This window comes from Oncorhynchus tshawytscha, linkage group LG16 (assembly GCF_018296145.1).
Source record: "Oncorhynchus tshawytscha isolate Ot180627B linkage group LG16, Otsh_v2.0, whole genome shotgun sequence".
NCBI classification, from domain to species: Eukaryota; Metazoa; Chordata; class Actinopteri; order Salmoniformes; family Salmonidae; genus Oncorhynchus; species Oncorhynchus tshawytscha.
The window spans coordinates 25,205,677-25,223,823 of NC_056444.1; the positions used below are offsets into that span (position 1 = coordinate 25,205,677).

General features: G+C 44.3%; 1 protein-coding gene across 2 annotated transcripts in view; it reads left to right on the top strand.

The window, feature by feature from the left end:
• Positions 1-18,147, top strand: part of cubn (cubilin (intrinsic factor-cobalamin receptor)) — a 52,703-nt gene that overhangs the window by 20,229 nt on the left and 14,327 nt on the right. For both annotated transcript variants that reach the window (XM_024374679.2, XM_024374680.2), the window contains exons 27-46: positions 1,173-1,332; positions 4,690-4,871; positions 6,337-6,505; positions 6,613-6,794; positions 7,810-7,966; positions 8,200-8,316; positions 8,523-8,636; positions 9,033-9,161; positions 9,367-9,499; positions 9,743-9,948; positions 10,231-10,412; positions 10,659-10,851; positions 10,942-11,139; positions 11,506-11,652; positions 12,013-12,203; positions 15,265-15,433; positions 15,633-15,807; positions 16,067-16,245; positions 16,501-16,707; positions 16,907-17,047. In XM_024374679.2, the coding sequence (XP_024230447.1) occupies positions 1,173-1,332; positions 4,690-4,871; positions 6,337-6,505; positions 6,613-6,794; positions 7,810-7,966; positions 8,200-8,316; positions 8,523-8,636; positions 9,033-9,161; positions 9,367-9,499; positions 9,743-9,948; positions 10,231-10,412; positions 10,659-10,851; positions 10,942-11,139; positions 11,506-11,652; positions 12,013-12,203; positions 15,265-15,433; positions 15,633-15,807; positions 16,067-16,245; positions 16,501-16,707; positions 16,907-17,047 (3,331 nt within the window). The remainder of the gene's footprint in view (positions 1-1,172; positions 1,333-4,689; positions 4,872-6,336; positions 6,506-6,612; positions 6,795-7,809; positions 7,967-8,199; positions 8,317-8,522; positions 8,637-9,032; positions 9,162-9,366; positions 9,500-9,742; positions 9,949-10,230; positions 10,413-10,658; positions 10,852-10,941; positions 11,140-11,505; positions 11,653-12,012; positions 12,204-15,264; positions 15,434-15,632; positions 15,808-16,066; positions 16,246-16,500; positions 16,708-16,906; positions 17,048-18,147) is intronic.

Genomic DNA, 18,147 nt, shown 5'->3' on the forward strand with positions numbered 1-18,147 from the left:
CAGATCCTCAAAAGGTTCTACAGCTGCAACATTGAGAGCATCCTGACTGGTTGTATCACTGCCTGGTACGGCAACTGCTCGGCCTCCGACCTCAAGGCACTTGAGAGGGTGGTGCGTATGGCCCAGTACATCATTACTACCTCAATTAGCCCGACTGCCGGTGCCCCCACACATTGGCTACCCGGACTATCTGCATTGTGTCCCGACACCCGCCAACCCCTCTTTTACGCTACTGCTACTCTCTGTTTATCATATATGCATTGTCACTTTAACCATATCTACATGTACATACTACTATATCGCCTCGCTACTGTTATTATTCACGGTCTTTTTACTGTTGTTGTTTATTTCCTTACTTATCTATTGTTCACCTAATACCTATTTTTTTACTTAAAAATTGCACTGTATTTGGCACGTGACAAATATTGCACACAGAGTGAGTCCATGCAATTTATTATGTGACTTGTTAAGAACTTTTTTTACTGCTGAACTTATTTAGGCTTGTAATAACAAAGTTGTTGAATATTTTGCTTTTCATTTTTTATTAATAATTCCACTGACATTAGGGGCATTGTTTCTAAGCGAGTGACACAAAATCACTATTTAATCCATTTTAAATTCAGGCTGTAACACAACAAAATGTGGAGACATTCAAGGAGTGTGAATACTTTCTGAAGGCACTGCCCTTCTTAGATTCAAAATCACTCTTTAATCCATTTTAAATTCAGGCTGTAACACAACAAAATGTGGAGACATTCAAGGAGTGTGAATACTTTCTGAATGCACTGCCCTTCTTAGATTAGACCCCCCCCCCCAGTTTCCACCTCCCTTTCAGGCCTCAGAATATGTCAGGATTCATTCATCTCATCTCCTCTCTCCTCCCCTCTCTCTGTTCTGGTCTGTTACATAAGAATACACCATGCCAAGACAATGGAGCTTATTGTTGCATTGTCACCACCTCACCACTATTCTAATACAGTATGTTTACAATAGGAAGCCATATTTCAGGTTATTAGTACATATGTTTGAATTTAAATACATTTCCTGTAGCTCTGAAGTCCCGTGAAGCTAGCCAAATATGTGTATACTTGTATTTGTAGCTTTATTCTAATATTTATTCCATTTTCTCAGAATAGCTAACGGTTCCTAACCTGTTTTGATATTTTCCCCAGCTGTACAATGGTCCCAATGATCAAGCCCCTCTGATTGGCTCGTACTGTGGGAGCACGCCCCCTCCGGCTAACACCACCACTAGCTCCTCCCTTCATATGGTGTTCAGCACTGACTCCTCAATTGCCATGACGGGCTTCCAGATGCTCTGGTACCAGAACGGTGAGACCACAAACACAACCACAACTAACTCTTGTACCACAACACCATCACAATACGACTATAAGTAATAGAACCATAACAACCTTGCACAGCAAACTGTCTGTGTCCAAAATGGCACCCTATTCCCTTCATAGTGCAGTACTTTTGACCAGCAAAACCCGCCCATCTGGCACTCCAGGTAAGCTAGAGCAAATATTTCAAATAGTATTTAAAACCAGGTCTGACTGTTAGTATGAATATCACGTTTTACTAGCTAGATTGGAGAGGGACCACAAATACCACGCCCCCCCTCCTCTTACTGCTGTGTTCCATTATGATGTCATCTGTTCCTACTCTTCACTTCTTTCCCAAACAACTCTGGGAACTCCCCCTGCCCACACTCCCACATAGGGAAGGGCCTGGCCCAAACACCCAATGTTACTGGACGATTCATTGGAAATAGGCCTAAAGTACAGCCAAAGTGTTCTGTGTTGAATTATTTAGTATAAGACTGAATGGAGGGAATTGGCAAGAGAAATTGTCAAATGTGACTGCTTGTGGTAGAATATGCATTTGTCATAAAATACACTCCTAATTTAAAGTAATCCCATGTTTCAGGGATATTCAATGATTTACAACACAGAGCTAGTCTGTGGAGCTAGTCTGTGGAGCTAGTCTGTGGAGCTAGTCTGTGGAGCTAGTCTGTGGAGCTAGTCTGGGGAGCTAGTCTGGGGAGCTAGTCCAAAGGAAAAGTTAGATCAAGACTACCTGGAAAGCTGTAAGAGGCTCATGGAAGATAAGAGATGCCACAAAGTTTAGAGGCCAGCATTCCTGTTGATTTTTCATCAAGTATTACACTCCAATTTGGTTAATATTGAAGAACTTGTAATCAGCTCGAAGTCGTTTACAGATTCATTATTTGTGCTCTTCATTGCACAATTACGGACATTTGCATTCCCATTTGCAACACATGCAGTGTACACACAGTATCATTTTTACAAATTGTTCACTAGCCATTCGGTCGCCTGCTTTTATTTATATTCCACAAAACTGAGATTTACTGAGGTAATAGCAGGATGCCATTGATGTTGCTGAAATGATTTTGATCGTCATAGACCTATCTAGATTCCCATAGACGAACATAGATCTCATTCCCTTCCTCCAACTGCACAGTGATCCCATTAGATACACTAGCCCAGTCACCAGTGCTGTTTCTCTTAGAAGTTACAAGTAATTGACCATTTTTCATCAGCGACGTAAAATATTGGCCTGCATTGTAGTTATGATATTATGTGAAGTGATAGAGATTAATGTAGACAAGTTGTGCAATAGACCATAATGCAGTTGTCTTCATTATTCACGATGTAAATATGACCTGTATTTGGGCTATAAGCGTCTTGCTGTAGATCTTGCTGTAGATCAGGGTGGTGTCCGGCGTACCCGACACCTCGTCCAGCTAAGAATGCCGCCTTTGCTTTGGCCAGGGTACCTGCAGAGTGTTTGAACTTGAGTGATATAATCACTCATGTTAAATGCTGTAACAAACTATAGTGAACAGTTACAGTATTAGCATATTTCATCCAAACATTGGGAAAGGAAGTTAGCCTAACCCTTTCAACATTAAAAATGTTTGATGAAATTAATGAACACATTGATAATATACAGATCATTAATAACAATCGTAAATCAGAATTTGACAGCTTGTGAATGCCGTATGCTCGGGGGATAATACTGTACGATTTGGAATGGAAATGATACTCACAATCTTTAAATAAAATAACTGTCATGACCACAGACTCGGTAAATGAGATTGTAGAATGCAGGTAACAATGTTACCTGCATTCTGCTTCAGCTCCCCCACCTGGCTCTCCATGTCCCTGAGCTCAGCCACTGTGATGCCCAGTTGGGATGTAAGACCTGGAGAAATATGAATAGCAAGCTTTCAAGACTGATTATTGAAAGGGCGTAGTGTAAATCTATGAATTTCGTATTACCTTCATTCACTGTCTGTAGGGTAGCCACTGTAGACTCCGCCCCTGTCAGTCTGGCCTTCAAGTCCCTGAGCTCAACCAGTGTGGTGCTCAGTTGGGATGTAAGCTTTAGCGAGCTTTCAGACTCAACTAGGCTCCACCTGCCTCACGCTGGCACTCAACTCCAATGCTTGAGCCGTTGTATTGTAAGTAGAAGTGTTTTTAAGGGCCATCGTTTGAGACATTACAGACTTTAACCATAATGGACAAAACAGCAGAGAGTTAAGGTGAGCTCCGTTTATGAATCAGACCATTTTGAATCCATTATTTATTTTTAAAAGAGAAAAATAACAGGTCTAACGGGTTAAATAGTCTATTAATTGATACCTTTGATCTCAGTCTGTAGGACAGCCACTGTAGACTCCTAGCTGCTTAGCTCCTCCTCAGTCGCTTTCAGCCTGGCCTCCATTCCTTCTATCTTTATCAGTAAAATAAATGTCAGGCTGGCAGCTTCTCCCTGAGTCTTCTAGGATTTGACTATTAGCTTCCTGACTTTCTGCCCTCTCTCCCTCCACATGTATCTCAGAAGTGATCTCATTCCCTGTGAATATGCCCTCGATCTCTACCCCAGTCCGACCACCACACAATAACACCAACAGAGCTGCAACACCCCTCATTCTTTACCTGGACTCTCAACGTCGTTAGCCCTCCTATGTTGAGCCCACTAGGATCTTCCAAGCCCTGTAAACACATATCCGTGTGAAGTGTTTAGTGAGGTCCATGTGTCTTTATGGAAAAATAGGACATGCTCTGGCAGTCCAGGTTTTGGGGAATGTGCATCTGTTTGGTTAATGTTGCGTTGCCAACTCATGTCAACGTGTTATCATCATGGATAATCTTGTTCATGTTTAATATTGTGACAACCGCATGACTTTTGCAGGAACATGTCGATGATCTAGTTTGTTGCCCCCTACTAGAGGTAAATTGCTCTGTGTAATTACATTGGTGTAGTATGGTAACACCTCATACAGTATGGACAGGATCTGTTTAGTTGGTAATCAACTGTATAAATACTGTATGAAATTACACACCTTTAATGACAGGTGGATTGTTGTCATGATTAGTCTCTGTGACCAACACTAACCAGCATCTCTTTCATCTTTCCTATCACTGTGTCCCAATTACCTCTTTCCTCCCATCTTGCACTTGTTCACTTCCCTTCAATGATTTGAAAGGACTGGTATAGCAAATATGGTGGAAACTCCAACTAATCCATAGCTTCAACAATCCAATGCTTTTAGATGTGTGGGAAGTGGTGAGCAAGTATACACTTCAGGTTAAAGGAGAGATTAGTGGGACCCACCCCTTGTCTCCATCAGCCTCACTGACTCAGTGTGGCCCCCTACAGGTTGTGGTGGGGATCTGTCTGGTCCCACGGGTTCCTTCAACAGCCCAGGATACCCCAACAGATACCCCGACAACAGAGAGTGTTTCTGGTACATTCAGACTGCCACAGGAAGCAGCATCACCATTACCATTTATGAGTTTGATGTGGAGTACCACCCTGACTGCAACTATGACGTACTGGAGGTAATGTGTGTGGTGTATCAATGTGTGTGGTGGTGTGGCTCTTAGGGAGTATATATTTGATTCTGTGTGATGTATGCCAGAGTTGTGTTGTGCTCCCTCCTGTGCTAGCTGTACCCAGAGGGCCCAGCGCAGAGTAGCTCACGCCAGTGGAATGCTGACTTCCACCAGACAGAACAGTGAATGGAGCCAGTGGGGCAGAAATGACCTGGAAATCACAGCTTAGGGAGCTAGCTAGCTGGCCTTTTTCTGGTCCAACTGCCTCCAATGCTGGACTAGCCCCGACCACTGCCAAACTACCCACAATCCCAAAGGCTGGTGCCACACCCTAACGTCCCACAAATGTCACTTTATCATCATGTGGTTATCAGCTGCTTCTTCCTGTCCTGTAACTGACCAAAGATGTTTGTTATTGAGGAAACCATCTGTAGTCCAGCAACACATGTGAAGGATGGTCTGACAATTAGCTAATTTGATTCCCATATGTCCTATTTTTAAACCAGACAAATGAGCATAGATAAGGATATGAACATAGTTAAGTGATAACCTCAGCTCTAAATATGCAGTGACAGTCCGAATATGTATTCTGTAAGGTCTTTGTTCCCTTCAATGGCCCGTTGTTGCTACATCAGGTTGTATGTACACTGAGTGTACAAAACATTAGGAACAACTTCCTAATATTGTGTTGCATCGCCTTTTTGCCTACAGAAAAGCCTTAATTCGTCGGGGCATGGAATCTACAAGGTGTCGAAAGCGTTCCACAGGGATGCTGGCCCATGTTGACTCCAATGCTTTCCACAGTTGTGTCAAATTGGCTGGATGTCTTATGGGTGGTGGACCATTCTTGAAACACACAGGAAACTGTTGAGCGTATAAAACCCAGCAGCGTTGCAGTTCTTGACACACTCAAACCGGGGAGCATGGCACCTACCACCATACCCCTTTCAAAGGCACTTAAATCTTTTGTCTTGCCCATTAACCCTCTGAATGGCACACATACACAATCCATGTCTCAATTGTCTCAAGTCTTTAAAATCCCTCTTTAATCTGTCTCCTCCCCTTCATCTACACATATTGAATGGAACACTAGTCACTTTAATGTTTACATACTGTTTTACCTGTTTCATATATATATACTGTATTCCAGTTCAACTTATGCTGTATATGTACTGTTCTATCCAAGTATTCTTCAGATATACTACATATTATATTGACATACTGTCCATAATATCTATACATCCCATAACATTAGCACATTGCTCACACATTGCTCATACTACAATAATTCTTCATTACATTATTTTACTTTTAGACTAGTGTGTATTGTTAGATATTACTGCACTGTTGGAGCTTGGAACACAAGAATTTCACTCGGTCCAGACCTGTCAGCTCTCTGTCCACCACCACCATTTAACTGTATCTTCCATACCCCTTAACACCTGAACCTCTAACCCCTGTCTTTCCACAGGTATACGGAGGCCCTGACCTTTCAGCCCCCAGGCTGGCCCAGCTCTGCACCACCACCTCCAGCCCCCTCCAGGTCTCCAGCACAGGGAACATGGTCACAGTCCGTTTCAAGTCTGACCCCTACGTCAGTGGCCGAGGATTCAATGCCAGCTGGGTCGAGGTCCAGGGAGGTGGGTGATAGTGGGCCGTAGACGCATACTGTACTGCACATACACACAAACACACAGGTTTTCACCAAATCCCACTTGTCCCCCCCCCCTCCTTTCTTCCTCCCTAGGATGTGGAGGTCCGATCAAGGCCCCCAGTGGAGAGATCCACTCCCCCAACTACCCCGCCAACTATCCCAACTCGGTGGACTGTTCCTGGACCATCTCAGTGGACGTAGGCCACCGGGTCCTCTTCAACTTCACTGACCTGGACATAGAGCTCCACTCCACGTGCCAGTGGGACCATGTAGCTGTGAGTGACTTACTTTCTGAATGATAACGTGTGTATGGTATTATTACTCCTGGGATGAGGAGGAAATGAGGAATGTGGTTCTAGTGTCTTTATGCCAGTATCTCTCTCAATGTCACGGCGTTGGCAAGTCCACACTAACAGATGTCAAGGTCCTCTGAAAGAAACGTGGCATCTGAACACTGAGACATTCTATTGAAATATCAACCGCTGTTCTGAGGGCAGTTTCCAATCTGTCCCTCCCACTGCCTCTGCCGTTCTAAGTGGCCTTTGTTACCATCCTCCCATCCCCCCCCCCCATCACAGAGAGACAAAACGCGAACAGGCCAGAGCTCTTTGTCTCTCTGTGGTTTGGCCGTCTTCTTGTCATCTTCCAGGGCCCATTGTTAACACAGTGAAGGGCAGATAGTACTACTGAAATGATGTGAATGCTAACACCCTGATGTCCCTCTGGTCAAGTGCCCTAGTTGTCAGTGACAAAAGCTAGTGCTACAGATTCTGTTCAGGGAAACAAGTAGAATTCAGTCTATGCGAAAGAGCATTCAGTGTGTAAGATACAAGCTGCTATGAAATACTGCATTGAGGTAGCCAACAGAATAGTTATCCTTTGAAAAGCCCCTGTATGAGTCAGGCAGGTAGCCTAGTGGTCAGAGCGTTGGGCAGTAACCGAAAGGTTGCTAGATCGAATCCCCGAGCTAACAAGGTAAACATCTGTCGTTCTGTCGAACAAGGCAGTTAACCCACTGTTCCTAGGCCGTCTTTGTAAATAAGAATTTGTTCTTAACTGACTTGCCTAGTTAAATAAACATTTAAAAAATTAAATAAAGAGCTGGTGAATGTCATTTTTTCTCAATTATTCCATATTTTCCATTCTGAATATCAACTTCTCATCTTTATGCTCTGTGTGTGTGTGTGTGTGTGTGTGTGTGTGTGTGTGTGTGTGTGTGTGTGTGTGTGTGTGTGTGTGTGTGTGTGTGTGTGTGTGTGTGTGTGTGTGTGTGTGTGTGTGTGTGTGTAGATCTATGATGGACCCAGTATATCTACTCCGCTGCTGGGTCAAGTGTGTGGTCAGACACGGCCCGCCCCCATCACCTCCACCCAGAACACCATCTTTGTGCGGTTCAGGTCTGATGCCAGCCTCAACCACCGGGGCTTTGCCGCCACCTTCTCCGAGGGTGGGTCATCAGCACAGCTGGCACGGCAATAGATACAAATATTGATACATATACTTTACCTCTCTTAGTCGTTATTGAGACATTGAACACATTTCTGGTTTATTATTAAAAATATTTATGTGGACGAAGTCTGTTCCAACATTGAAAAACATATGTTTATAAAACACATTTTGTTATAAAAGTGTAGATTTTGGTTTGGATTCTTATTGGTAAGAAACTTTTATTTCTCTCAGCTTGTGGAGCCACCTTCTTGACAGATGACGTGGGTGGGGCCATCGCATCGCCACGGTACCCTGCTGTTTACCCAGCCAATCAGAACTGCAGCTGGATCATCAAGGCTCTGTTGCCATGTGAGTTAGCCAATCACACCACAGATACACACCACTCGATCCACTGCACTACAACTCCCATTCATTTCAATGGCCTGCCAGCTTTGGTATTTGTATTAACCAGTGATACTTTGTTTTTATATTGCAATGTAATTGATAGTTATCTGTAACAAACTGAAGTGATGCTGTGTCTTGTTTTCTCTTTCCACACTCTACCCAATGCACAGTCAACCATGTGACCCTGTCGTTTACGGACTTTGAGCTGGAGAGTCTCAACTCCAACTGTTCCCACGACGCTGTGGAGATCCTAGATGGAGATAACTACATGGCACCAGTCATTGGTAAGGTCATGTTACAGAAAATAAGTCATATAAAATAATACAGATCAGTGCTACACAGTGGATACTGGTCCTCTGAGGCTACATACTATAGAAGAATATTAACAAGAACGAGATATAACGAGGACTGTGTAACCCTTTACACTTGTAACTGTTATACGGTGGAAAATGGCAGATTTGAGCACTGATCACCTCCTAAATTGGTACGCTGTGGCTGTACCGTAACATGCTCATAAAAGCAAATTCCCACGAGTGTGAAGGTTAATGTCATTGTTGCAGCACATGGCCTTTAACAGGAAAAAAATACTGTGTCGAAGTATTACTGATTACTACTCCAACACAATGATTGATAGATGACGTTTTCCATGTTAGTTGTGGTGATATTTATTTTCCCCTCAGGTCGTTACTGTGGCACTGAGATCCCTCACCCAGTCACATCGTTCAGCAACGCCCTGGTCGTCAACTTTGTCTCTGACTCCTCTGTCGCCATGAAGGGCTTCAGAGCAACCTACACTGGCTCCACCTCAAGTAATGCGTCTATTAGTGGAACCCAATGGTTGTGTCACATAAGGTCTTAAAGTAGCTTCAGAAATTGAGTTTGATTCCACACATCTACTGCTGCCTATTGCCTATCTTTTTGGAAATCTCCATATCATCTGACAGTGATCAGTTCTGACAGCGACTAACTCTTAACCCTCCTCTCACGAATCCTAACCCCGTCTTCCTCTCCTAGGCTGTGGAGGGGACTTGCACATGGAGACAGGGGCCTTTAACAGTCCTAACTACCCTGATGCCTACCCTCCCAACGTGGAGTGTGTCTGGACCATCACCAGCTCCCCCGGGAACCGCCTCCAGCTCTCCTTCATGTGAGTCTCCTACACTTATTGCACAGGTTATGACATGGGTTATTACATGATCAAATGCCTCCATATTGCATCTTCTACATATTCTGAATATTTATTATACTTTAAGACATCAGGGAAGAACATTAAATATGTTCTTTCACCATGGAATAAGTTGTAAATACAGTGGTTATAACAGTGTTATTACATAGGTCGTTACACATCAATGACTAAGCTAATAGTTATTATTTACTTCTCCTGTGCCAGTATGTTCCAGCTGCAGCAGAGTTCTGACTGTAACAATGATTACCTGGAGATCCGGGAGGGAAACTCTACAGGCGCTCTGGTTGGTCGGTTCTGTGGGGTCTCCCTCCCCTCCAACTACACGTCTCTGATTGGCCACATCCTGTGGGTCAAGTTCCGCTCAGACTCCTCTCTCAGTGGAGCTGGATTCAGAGCTACCTTCTCCCACTGTGAGTGTGTGTTGGGTTTTTGTGGGCGCGTGCATGCGCGTGTTCTACTGAGGGCCGTAGTGTCTTACTGTTTAACCCACTCTCTCGATGACACAATGCATCTCTTCAGATGCTTTCTCCGTTCTGTTAACTCCATGCCCAGCATCACATCTCTGTCGATGCTCTATCTTCTTCTACTGATGCACAAACGCTTTCAATGATAAGATACAGTACTTTGGCTTTAGATGCATCCAGCCATACTCGGTATGCTAAACACAGGACATGTGGTCTCGCCTTCTCCAGTGTATGGGAATGACATCACAGGTACATCAGGACAGATAGCGTCTCCACTGTACCCCCGGACGTACCCCAACAACGCAGACTACCGCTGGACCATCACTGTACCTGGAGACGACTACATACAAATCCACTTCCTAGACATGGACATCGAGGACCTGTACGACTGCTACTATGACCAGCTTAAGGTGTGCGTCGTCGAGGCGACTGATTCTTTTGAAATGACAACCTCTTCCTTCAATAGAATTCAAAACATCCCCCAAAGTCATCTTCGTTTTGATATTAGGAAATGTTAGATCACTATCATCCTTGAAAAACTCACTGTGAACATGAATAATAAAATACAAATGTTATATAAGAACATCATACCGGGAACCATAAACCATTTGGCCAGTCTTTTTCATAACCTCTAACCTCTCTCTGTGTGTGGTCAGATATTTGATGGGCCCAACATCCACGCCTACTCCCTGGGGAAGTTCTGCGGTCTATCCCTGCCCGCCTCGGTCAGTAGCTCTGGCAGCACCGTGACTCTAGAGTTCCAGTCGGACACTGTGGTGGGGGGCAGAGGCTTCCTCATTGAATGGTCAGCCATACAAAGCTCTGGACCCCTGCCCACCATAGCACCAGGTGTGTGTTTAAACCAGTGAGTATTTGTGCACATGCCCGTGCACCCATCCATGTTACTATACTGATTTCTATCTCTCTCTCTCTGTGTAGGTGCCTGTGGGGGGGCTCTGATGCCAGGCGACAGCCCCAGGTTCCTCTTCTCCCCCGGCTGGCCAGACAGCTATGACGCTAACCTGGAGTGTACCTGGGTCATTCGTTCCCCTAACTCTGTTGTGGAGTTCAACCTGCTGTCTATGGACATGGAGGACTACCCCACCTGCTACTTTGACAGCCTGGTCATCAGGGATGGTGAGTGAGAGAGAGGCCTGGATCCTGTACATTAGGCCACACTGTAGCAAAAAATCAAGTATTTCTCATTGGACAAAATCAGATAGTGCCTGTTTGTTTCACTCTGTGTTCTGTTTTGTGCAAACTGAACATGACCATGGTTTAGTAAGACTTTTATACTAGACTACTGGTTAATCAGCTTTGTGTGAAGCGTAAAACACTGAGGTTTACTTTCTAGTGTCTGGGAGACCATATGTCACATCCACAACACTGTACAGTGTGTTTATGTTTTAGCTAAGCAAATGGATACGTCTCCTCAATGAACACTGCATGTCCTTTCCTTTGTGTCCCTAATGTTTACCCCCATTGTGTGTTCTCGTCCCCCAGGTGAAACCAACCTGTCCCCCCTGCTGAACACTGTGTGTGGCCGTGAGCTGCCTGGTCCCATCCACTCTACAGGGGACTCCATGTTCCTCCGCTTCACCTCAGACAGCAGCGTCTCCGGGAAGGGCTTCAACGCTTCCTACTCCAAGGGTGAGCTCACTCACAACCCTCTCTGAAGCAATCCAATCACTGGAGGTTGTTGACCCTGCTAACTTGGTTGACATGTCATGTTGTTTACCCTGCTAATGTGTCATCGGTTCACATCTCATTCTCTTAACCTTGCTTGTGTCTTATTGGTTAAAATCCCAGGCTGTTGATTTCATATTGGTTTGTATCATAGGTGTTTGATCTTCCTGGATTCTGTTTCTCTATGACTTTGACAAATGCAGATAATTTTTTATTTCATAGAGGATGATATCATTGACTGTATTTATCTAAAGGAACAAGAAAACTCTTAGTATCTCTTTGACAAGTGACAATAAAGTTATTGTTTTGTAATTCTCATTCTAGGTTGTGGTGGTCTGCTGCACGTGGACAGGGGTGTACTCTCCACCCCGCGGTACCCCGAGAACTACCCGTCCAATCTGGACTGTAGCTGGCACGTGATGGTGACCCCAGGCTTCAGAGTGTCTGTTAACATCCAGAGCCCGTTCCAGGTCCAGGGCTTCGGCACCGCCTGCAGCTCTGGAGACTACCTAGAGGTGAGATACAGTGCATTTGGGAACTATTCAGACCCCTTGACTTTTTCCACATTTTGTTCCGTTTCAGCCTTATTCTAAAATGTATTACATTGTTTTTCCGCTCATCATTCAACACACAATACTGACAAAGCAAAAACAAGTTTTTAGAAAAGTTTGCAAATATATAAAAATGAAATATCACATTTATGTAACCATTCAGACCTTTTACTCAGTACTTTGTTGAAGCAGGTTTGGCGGCGATTACAGCCTTGAGTCTTCTTGGGTATGACGCTACAAACTTGGCACACCTGTTTTTGGGGAGTTTCTCCCATTCTTCTCTGCAGATCCTCTCAAGCTCTGTCAGGTTGGACGGGGAGCGTCACTGCACAGCTATTTTCAGGTCTCTCCAGCGATGTTCAATCTGGTTCAAGTCCGGGCTCTGGCTGGGCCACCAGGGACGTTGTCTTGGCTGTGTGCTTATGGTTGTTGTCCTGTTGGAAGGTGAACCTTCGGTCCAGTCTGAGGTACTGAGCGCCCTGGTGCAGGTTTTCATCAAGGATCTCTCTGTACTTTGCTCCATTCATCTTTCCTTCGATCCTGACTAGTATCCTAGTCCCTGCCGCTGAAAAACATCCCCACAGCATGATGCTGCTACCACCATGCTTCACCGTAGGGATGGTGCCAGGTTTCCTCCAGATGTGACGCTTGGCATTCAAGCCAAAGAGTTCAATCTTGGGTTTCATCAGACCAGAGAATCTTGTTAATCGTGGTCTGAGAGTCTTTAGATGCCTTTTGGCAAACTCCAAGCGGGCTGTCATGTGCCTTTTACTGAGGAGTGGCTTCCGTTTGGCCACTCTACCATAAAGGCCTGATTGGTGAAGTGCTGCAGAGATGGTTGTCCTTCTGAAAGGTTCTCTCATCTCTACAGAGGAACTCTGGAGCTCTGTAGGTGACCATTGGGTCACCTCCCTGTTCTTGGGGACCTTCAATGCCTCAGACATTTTTTGGTACCCTTCCCCAGATATGTGCCTCGACAACCCTGTCTCGGAGGTTTACGGACAATTCCTTCGACTTCATGGCTTGGTTTTTGCTCTGACATGCACTGTCAACTGTGGGACCTTTTAATACATAACGACAGGTGTGTGCCTTTCCAAATCATGTCCAATCAATTCAATTCCCCAGAACTGGACTCCAATCGAGTTGTAGAAAAATCTCAAGGATGATCAATGGAAACAGGATGTACCTAAGCTTCATTTTGAGTCTCATAGCAAAGGTTCTGAATACTTATGTAAATAAGTGATTTGCAAAAATTCTGAATGCCCTGTAATAGAGTCAAATAGAATAGAGCAGAGAAGAGTATTGCAGAGTAGAATAGAATAAATGAGATATTAGATTAGAGAAAAGAGTAAAATATAGTATAATATAATTGAGTAGAGTAGATATTGAATATAATATTTACTAACATAAAATGCATTGTGACATGTTTATAATATTTTATATAACTTGTATAGTTGTATATCACATCAATAGATGCTGCTTAGACAAATAGTTATTTGAAGCATGATCAGGTTGATTATAAACTCAGCAAAAAAAGAAACATCCCTTTTTCAGGACCCTGTCTTTCAAAGATAATTCGTAAAAATCCAAATAACTTCACAGATCTTCATTGTAAAGGGTTTAACACTGTTTCCCATGATTGTTCAATGAACCATAAACAATTAATGAACATGCACCTGTGGAACGGTTGTTAAGACACTAACAGCTTACAGACGGTAGGCAATTAAGGTCAAAGTTATGAAAACTTAGGACACAAAAGAGGCCTTTCTACTGACTCTGAAAAACACCAAAAGAAAGATGCCCAGGGTCCCTGCTCATCTTCTTAAACGTGCCTTAAGCATGCTGCAAGGAGGCATGAGGACTGCAGATGTGGCCAGGGCAATAAATTGCAATGTCCATACAGTGAGACTCCTAAGATAGAGCTACAGGGAGACAAGACAGACGGCTGATCGTCCTCTCAGTGGCAGACCACGTGTAACAACACCTGCACAGGATCGTTACAGCCGTACATCACACCTGCGGGACAGGTACAGGATGGCAACATCAACTGCCCGAGTTACACCAGGAACGCACAATCCCTCCATCAGTGCTCAGACTGTCCGCAATAGGCTGAGAGAGTCATGGCCTGGGGCGGTGTGTCACAGCATCATCGGACTGAGCTTGTTGTCAATGCAGGCAATCTCAACGCTGTGCATTACAGGGAAGACATCCTCCTCCCTCATGTGGTACCCTTGCTGCAGGCTCATCATGACATGACCCTCCAGCATGACAATGCCACCAGCCATACTGCTCGTTCTGTGTGTGATTTCCTGCAAGACAGGAATGTCAGTGTTCTGCCATGGCCAGCCGAAGAGCCCGGATCTCAATCCCATTGAGCACGTCTGGGACCTGTTGGATCGGAGAGTGAGGGCTAGGGCCATTCCTCACAGAAATGTCCGGGAACTTGCAGGTGCCTTGGTGGAAAAGTGGGGTAACACCTCACAGCAATAACTGGCAAATCTGGTGCAGTTCATGTAGAGGAGATGCACTGTAAATGTAGTTGGTGACAACACCAGATACTGACTGTTACTTTTGATTTTGACCCCCCCTTTTTTTCAGGGACACATTATTCCATGTATGATAGTCACATGTCTGTGGAACTTGTTTAGTTTATGTCACAGTTGTTGAATCTTGTTATGTTCATACAAATATTTACGTTAAAGTTTGCTGAAAATGAACGCAGTTGACAGTGAGAGGACGTTTCTTTTTTTGCTGAGTTTATATAGTGAATGAACCAGTCTCCTAAATAATTTTGAAAGTCACAGTTATATACTACACTACACATAATATACTACACCTTGTTATAGCCAGGAAGAGTGATTTGCTCTGACAGATTTAATTTACCCAGGGAGTGATATGGATTGTAACATTACCCTTACCCCTCTGTGTGTGTGCGTGCGTGTGTGTGTGTGTGTGTGTGTGTGTGTGTGTGTGTGTGTGTGTGTGCCCGTGTGTGTGTGTTCAACCCGCCGCCTGTCTGTCTTAGTTGAGGAACGGTCCGGATGCCTCAGCCCCCTCTCTGGGGGGTCGTCTGTGTGGCACCAGCCCCCCTTCCATCACCCAGACAACAGACAACAACCTCCACATACGATTCATCTCAGACGCCACCAACGAGGGCAGTGGCTTCAAGCTGATCTTTGAGGCCCACAGCCAGGGTGAGACTGTAATAACAGTAAATTGTTCTAAAAATGTTTATAACACAGACAATCAAAGGTTTAGATAGAAACACTCTGATGTATGATTGAGACATCACTGTATTTTGTGCTTAAGAGCATAGAAGTCAAAGTGTATGTGAGAAAACACCTTCTGGTTTCTAGATTTTCCTAATCACATGCATTTTCTCTCCTCCTGTAGCTTGTGGAGGAAGCATTGTGTTGAGTGACTCCGACCCTCCAGGCTATATCACGTCACCCAACTATCCCCAGAACTACCCCCAGAACATGGACTGTATCTGGGTCATCACCGTGCCCAACGGGGAGTCTGTCCAGATCGACTTTGATGATGAATTCGACATCGAGCCTACGTCCAAGTATGAAAATGTCCCATTTGATATCATCGTCATGTTGTAATTCTTCATCATGTTTGTTTTTACTTGTACTTGTTATAAGTTCTTATGTCATGTTTCTTATATATGAGTACAGAACGCCATATGTTTCTTATATATGAGCACAGAGTATAATAGTGTTTCTAATAGATTGGATCCAAGAGCTATATATTGTACCATTCTGTTGTTACATTTTTTGAAGAAAACAATTTCATGAGATTTACCCCCAATGTTTTGTCGTCAGCTGTTTCTATGACTACGTTGAGCTTCGTGATGGTGCCACCTCTGATGCTAACTCCCTCGCAAAACTATGTGGCAACACCAGGCCCTCGACCGAGCATTCCACTGGCTCCACCATGTACCTGCGCTTCCGCACAGACAACAGCATCACACACAAGGGCTTCAAGGCCAAGTACTCCATCGGTGAGTGTGTAACTGGAACAGAATCAACCCACTCCGCCACACTCCCTAGTACAGTCTCGCACACGCTCCCACACTCACTCAAATACACTTCACCACCTACAGAGACCATGAACCCTTTCAGTGGGCATGTTACAGTATCAAACGTATCTCAGAAAGCAGATGTATTTTGCTGCCTCTTCTACAAGATACAGGAGATACTTGGAATGACCCGGATCTCAATCTCAGTTTTTTTTTTGTCTTTTCAATCCAACACAGCCACGTGTGGAGGCACATACACTGGCCAGAGTGTTAACCTCAAGAGCCCAGGTTTCCCTGCGAACTACCCAGATAGCTCATCCTGTGAGTGGTACCTGGAGGGCCCTACAGGACACTACCTCACCATCCGCTTCAACAACTTCAGCCTGCAGAGCACAGTAGACTGCAGCAGTGACTATGTCGAGATACGAGAGTACAATGCCTCAGGTAACCTGTTCTATGTTTACGGATTCTTGACATGTTTCTAGCAATGTTCTGCCTAAAAATGACAGCGGCGTGTGCACATAGTTGTGTCCATATCTCTTTTCTAAGAAGTCTAATTCAGTTTGTCAATTTGTATAATTCATTTTGTCTAATGTGACGAAACAAAAGTTGAGGAATGTGTTGCCGGTATGTCCTGTTCCAGGGCGCTTCCTGGGAAAGCATTGCGGGAACAGCATACCTAGCCCTATGGAAACAGGAGACAGCTTTGCTTATGTCAAGTTTGTCAGTGACAGCAGTGTAAATGCCCCTGGATTCACTCTGTCCTTTGTGGGCAGTGTGGAAGGTAAAAGTCCATTCATTTAAGACTTACAGTGCATTCGGAAAGTTTTCAGAACCCTTTACTTTTTCCAAATGTGGTTACGTTACAGCCTTATTCTAAAATGTACACACAATACCCCATAAGGACCAAAGCAAAAAACAATTTTTAGACATTTTTGCAAATGTATTACAAATAAAAAAAACTGATATCACACATATACTATTCAGACTGTTTACTCAGTACTTTGTTGAAGCACCTTTTGGCAGTGAATACAGCATTGAGTCTTCTTGGGTACAAGCTTGGCACACCTGTATGTGGGGAGTTTCTCCCATTCTTCAGAGACTTGTCCCAAAACCACTCCTGCGTTGTCTTGGCTGTGTGCTTAGGGTCATTGTCCTTTTGGAAGGTGAACCTTCATCCCAGTCTGAGGTCCTGAGTGCTCTGGTGCAGGTTTTCATAAAGGGTCTTTCTGTACTTTGCTCCGTTCATCTTTCCCTCGATCCTGACTAGTCTCCCAGTCTTTGCCACTGAATTTCCACAGAGGAACTCTAGAGCTCTGTCAGAGTGACCATTGGGTTCTTGGTCACCTCACTGACCAAGGCCCTTCTCCCCCGATTGCTCAGTTTGGCTGGGTCTGCTAGCTCTAGGAAGAGTGTTGGTGGTTCCAAACTTATTTCATTTAAGAATGATGGAGGCCACTGTGTTCTTGGGGACCTTCAATGCTGCAGAATGTTTTTATACCCTTCCCCAGATCTGTGCCTCGACACAATCCTGTCTCGGAGCTCTACGGACAATTCCATCGACCTCATGGCTTGGTTTTTGCTCTGACATGCACTGTCAACTGTGTGGGCCTTTCCAAATCATGTCAATCAATTGAATTGACCACAGGTGGACTCCAATCAAGTTGTAGAGACATCTCAAGGATGATCAACGGAAACAGAACATACCTGAGTTCAATCTAGGTGTCTCATAGCAAAGGGTCTGAAATACTTATGTAAATAAAGTATCTGGTTTTATTTCTTATAAATTAGCAAAGGTTTCTGAAAAGCTGTTTTCGCTTTGTCATTATGGGGTATTGTGTGTAGATTGATGAGGAAAAACAAGATTTTATCTGTTTTAGAATA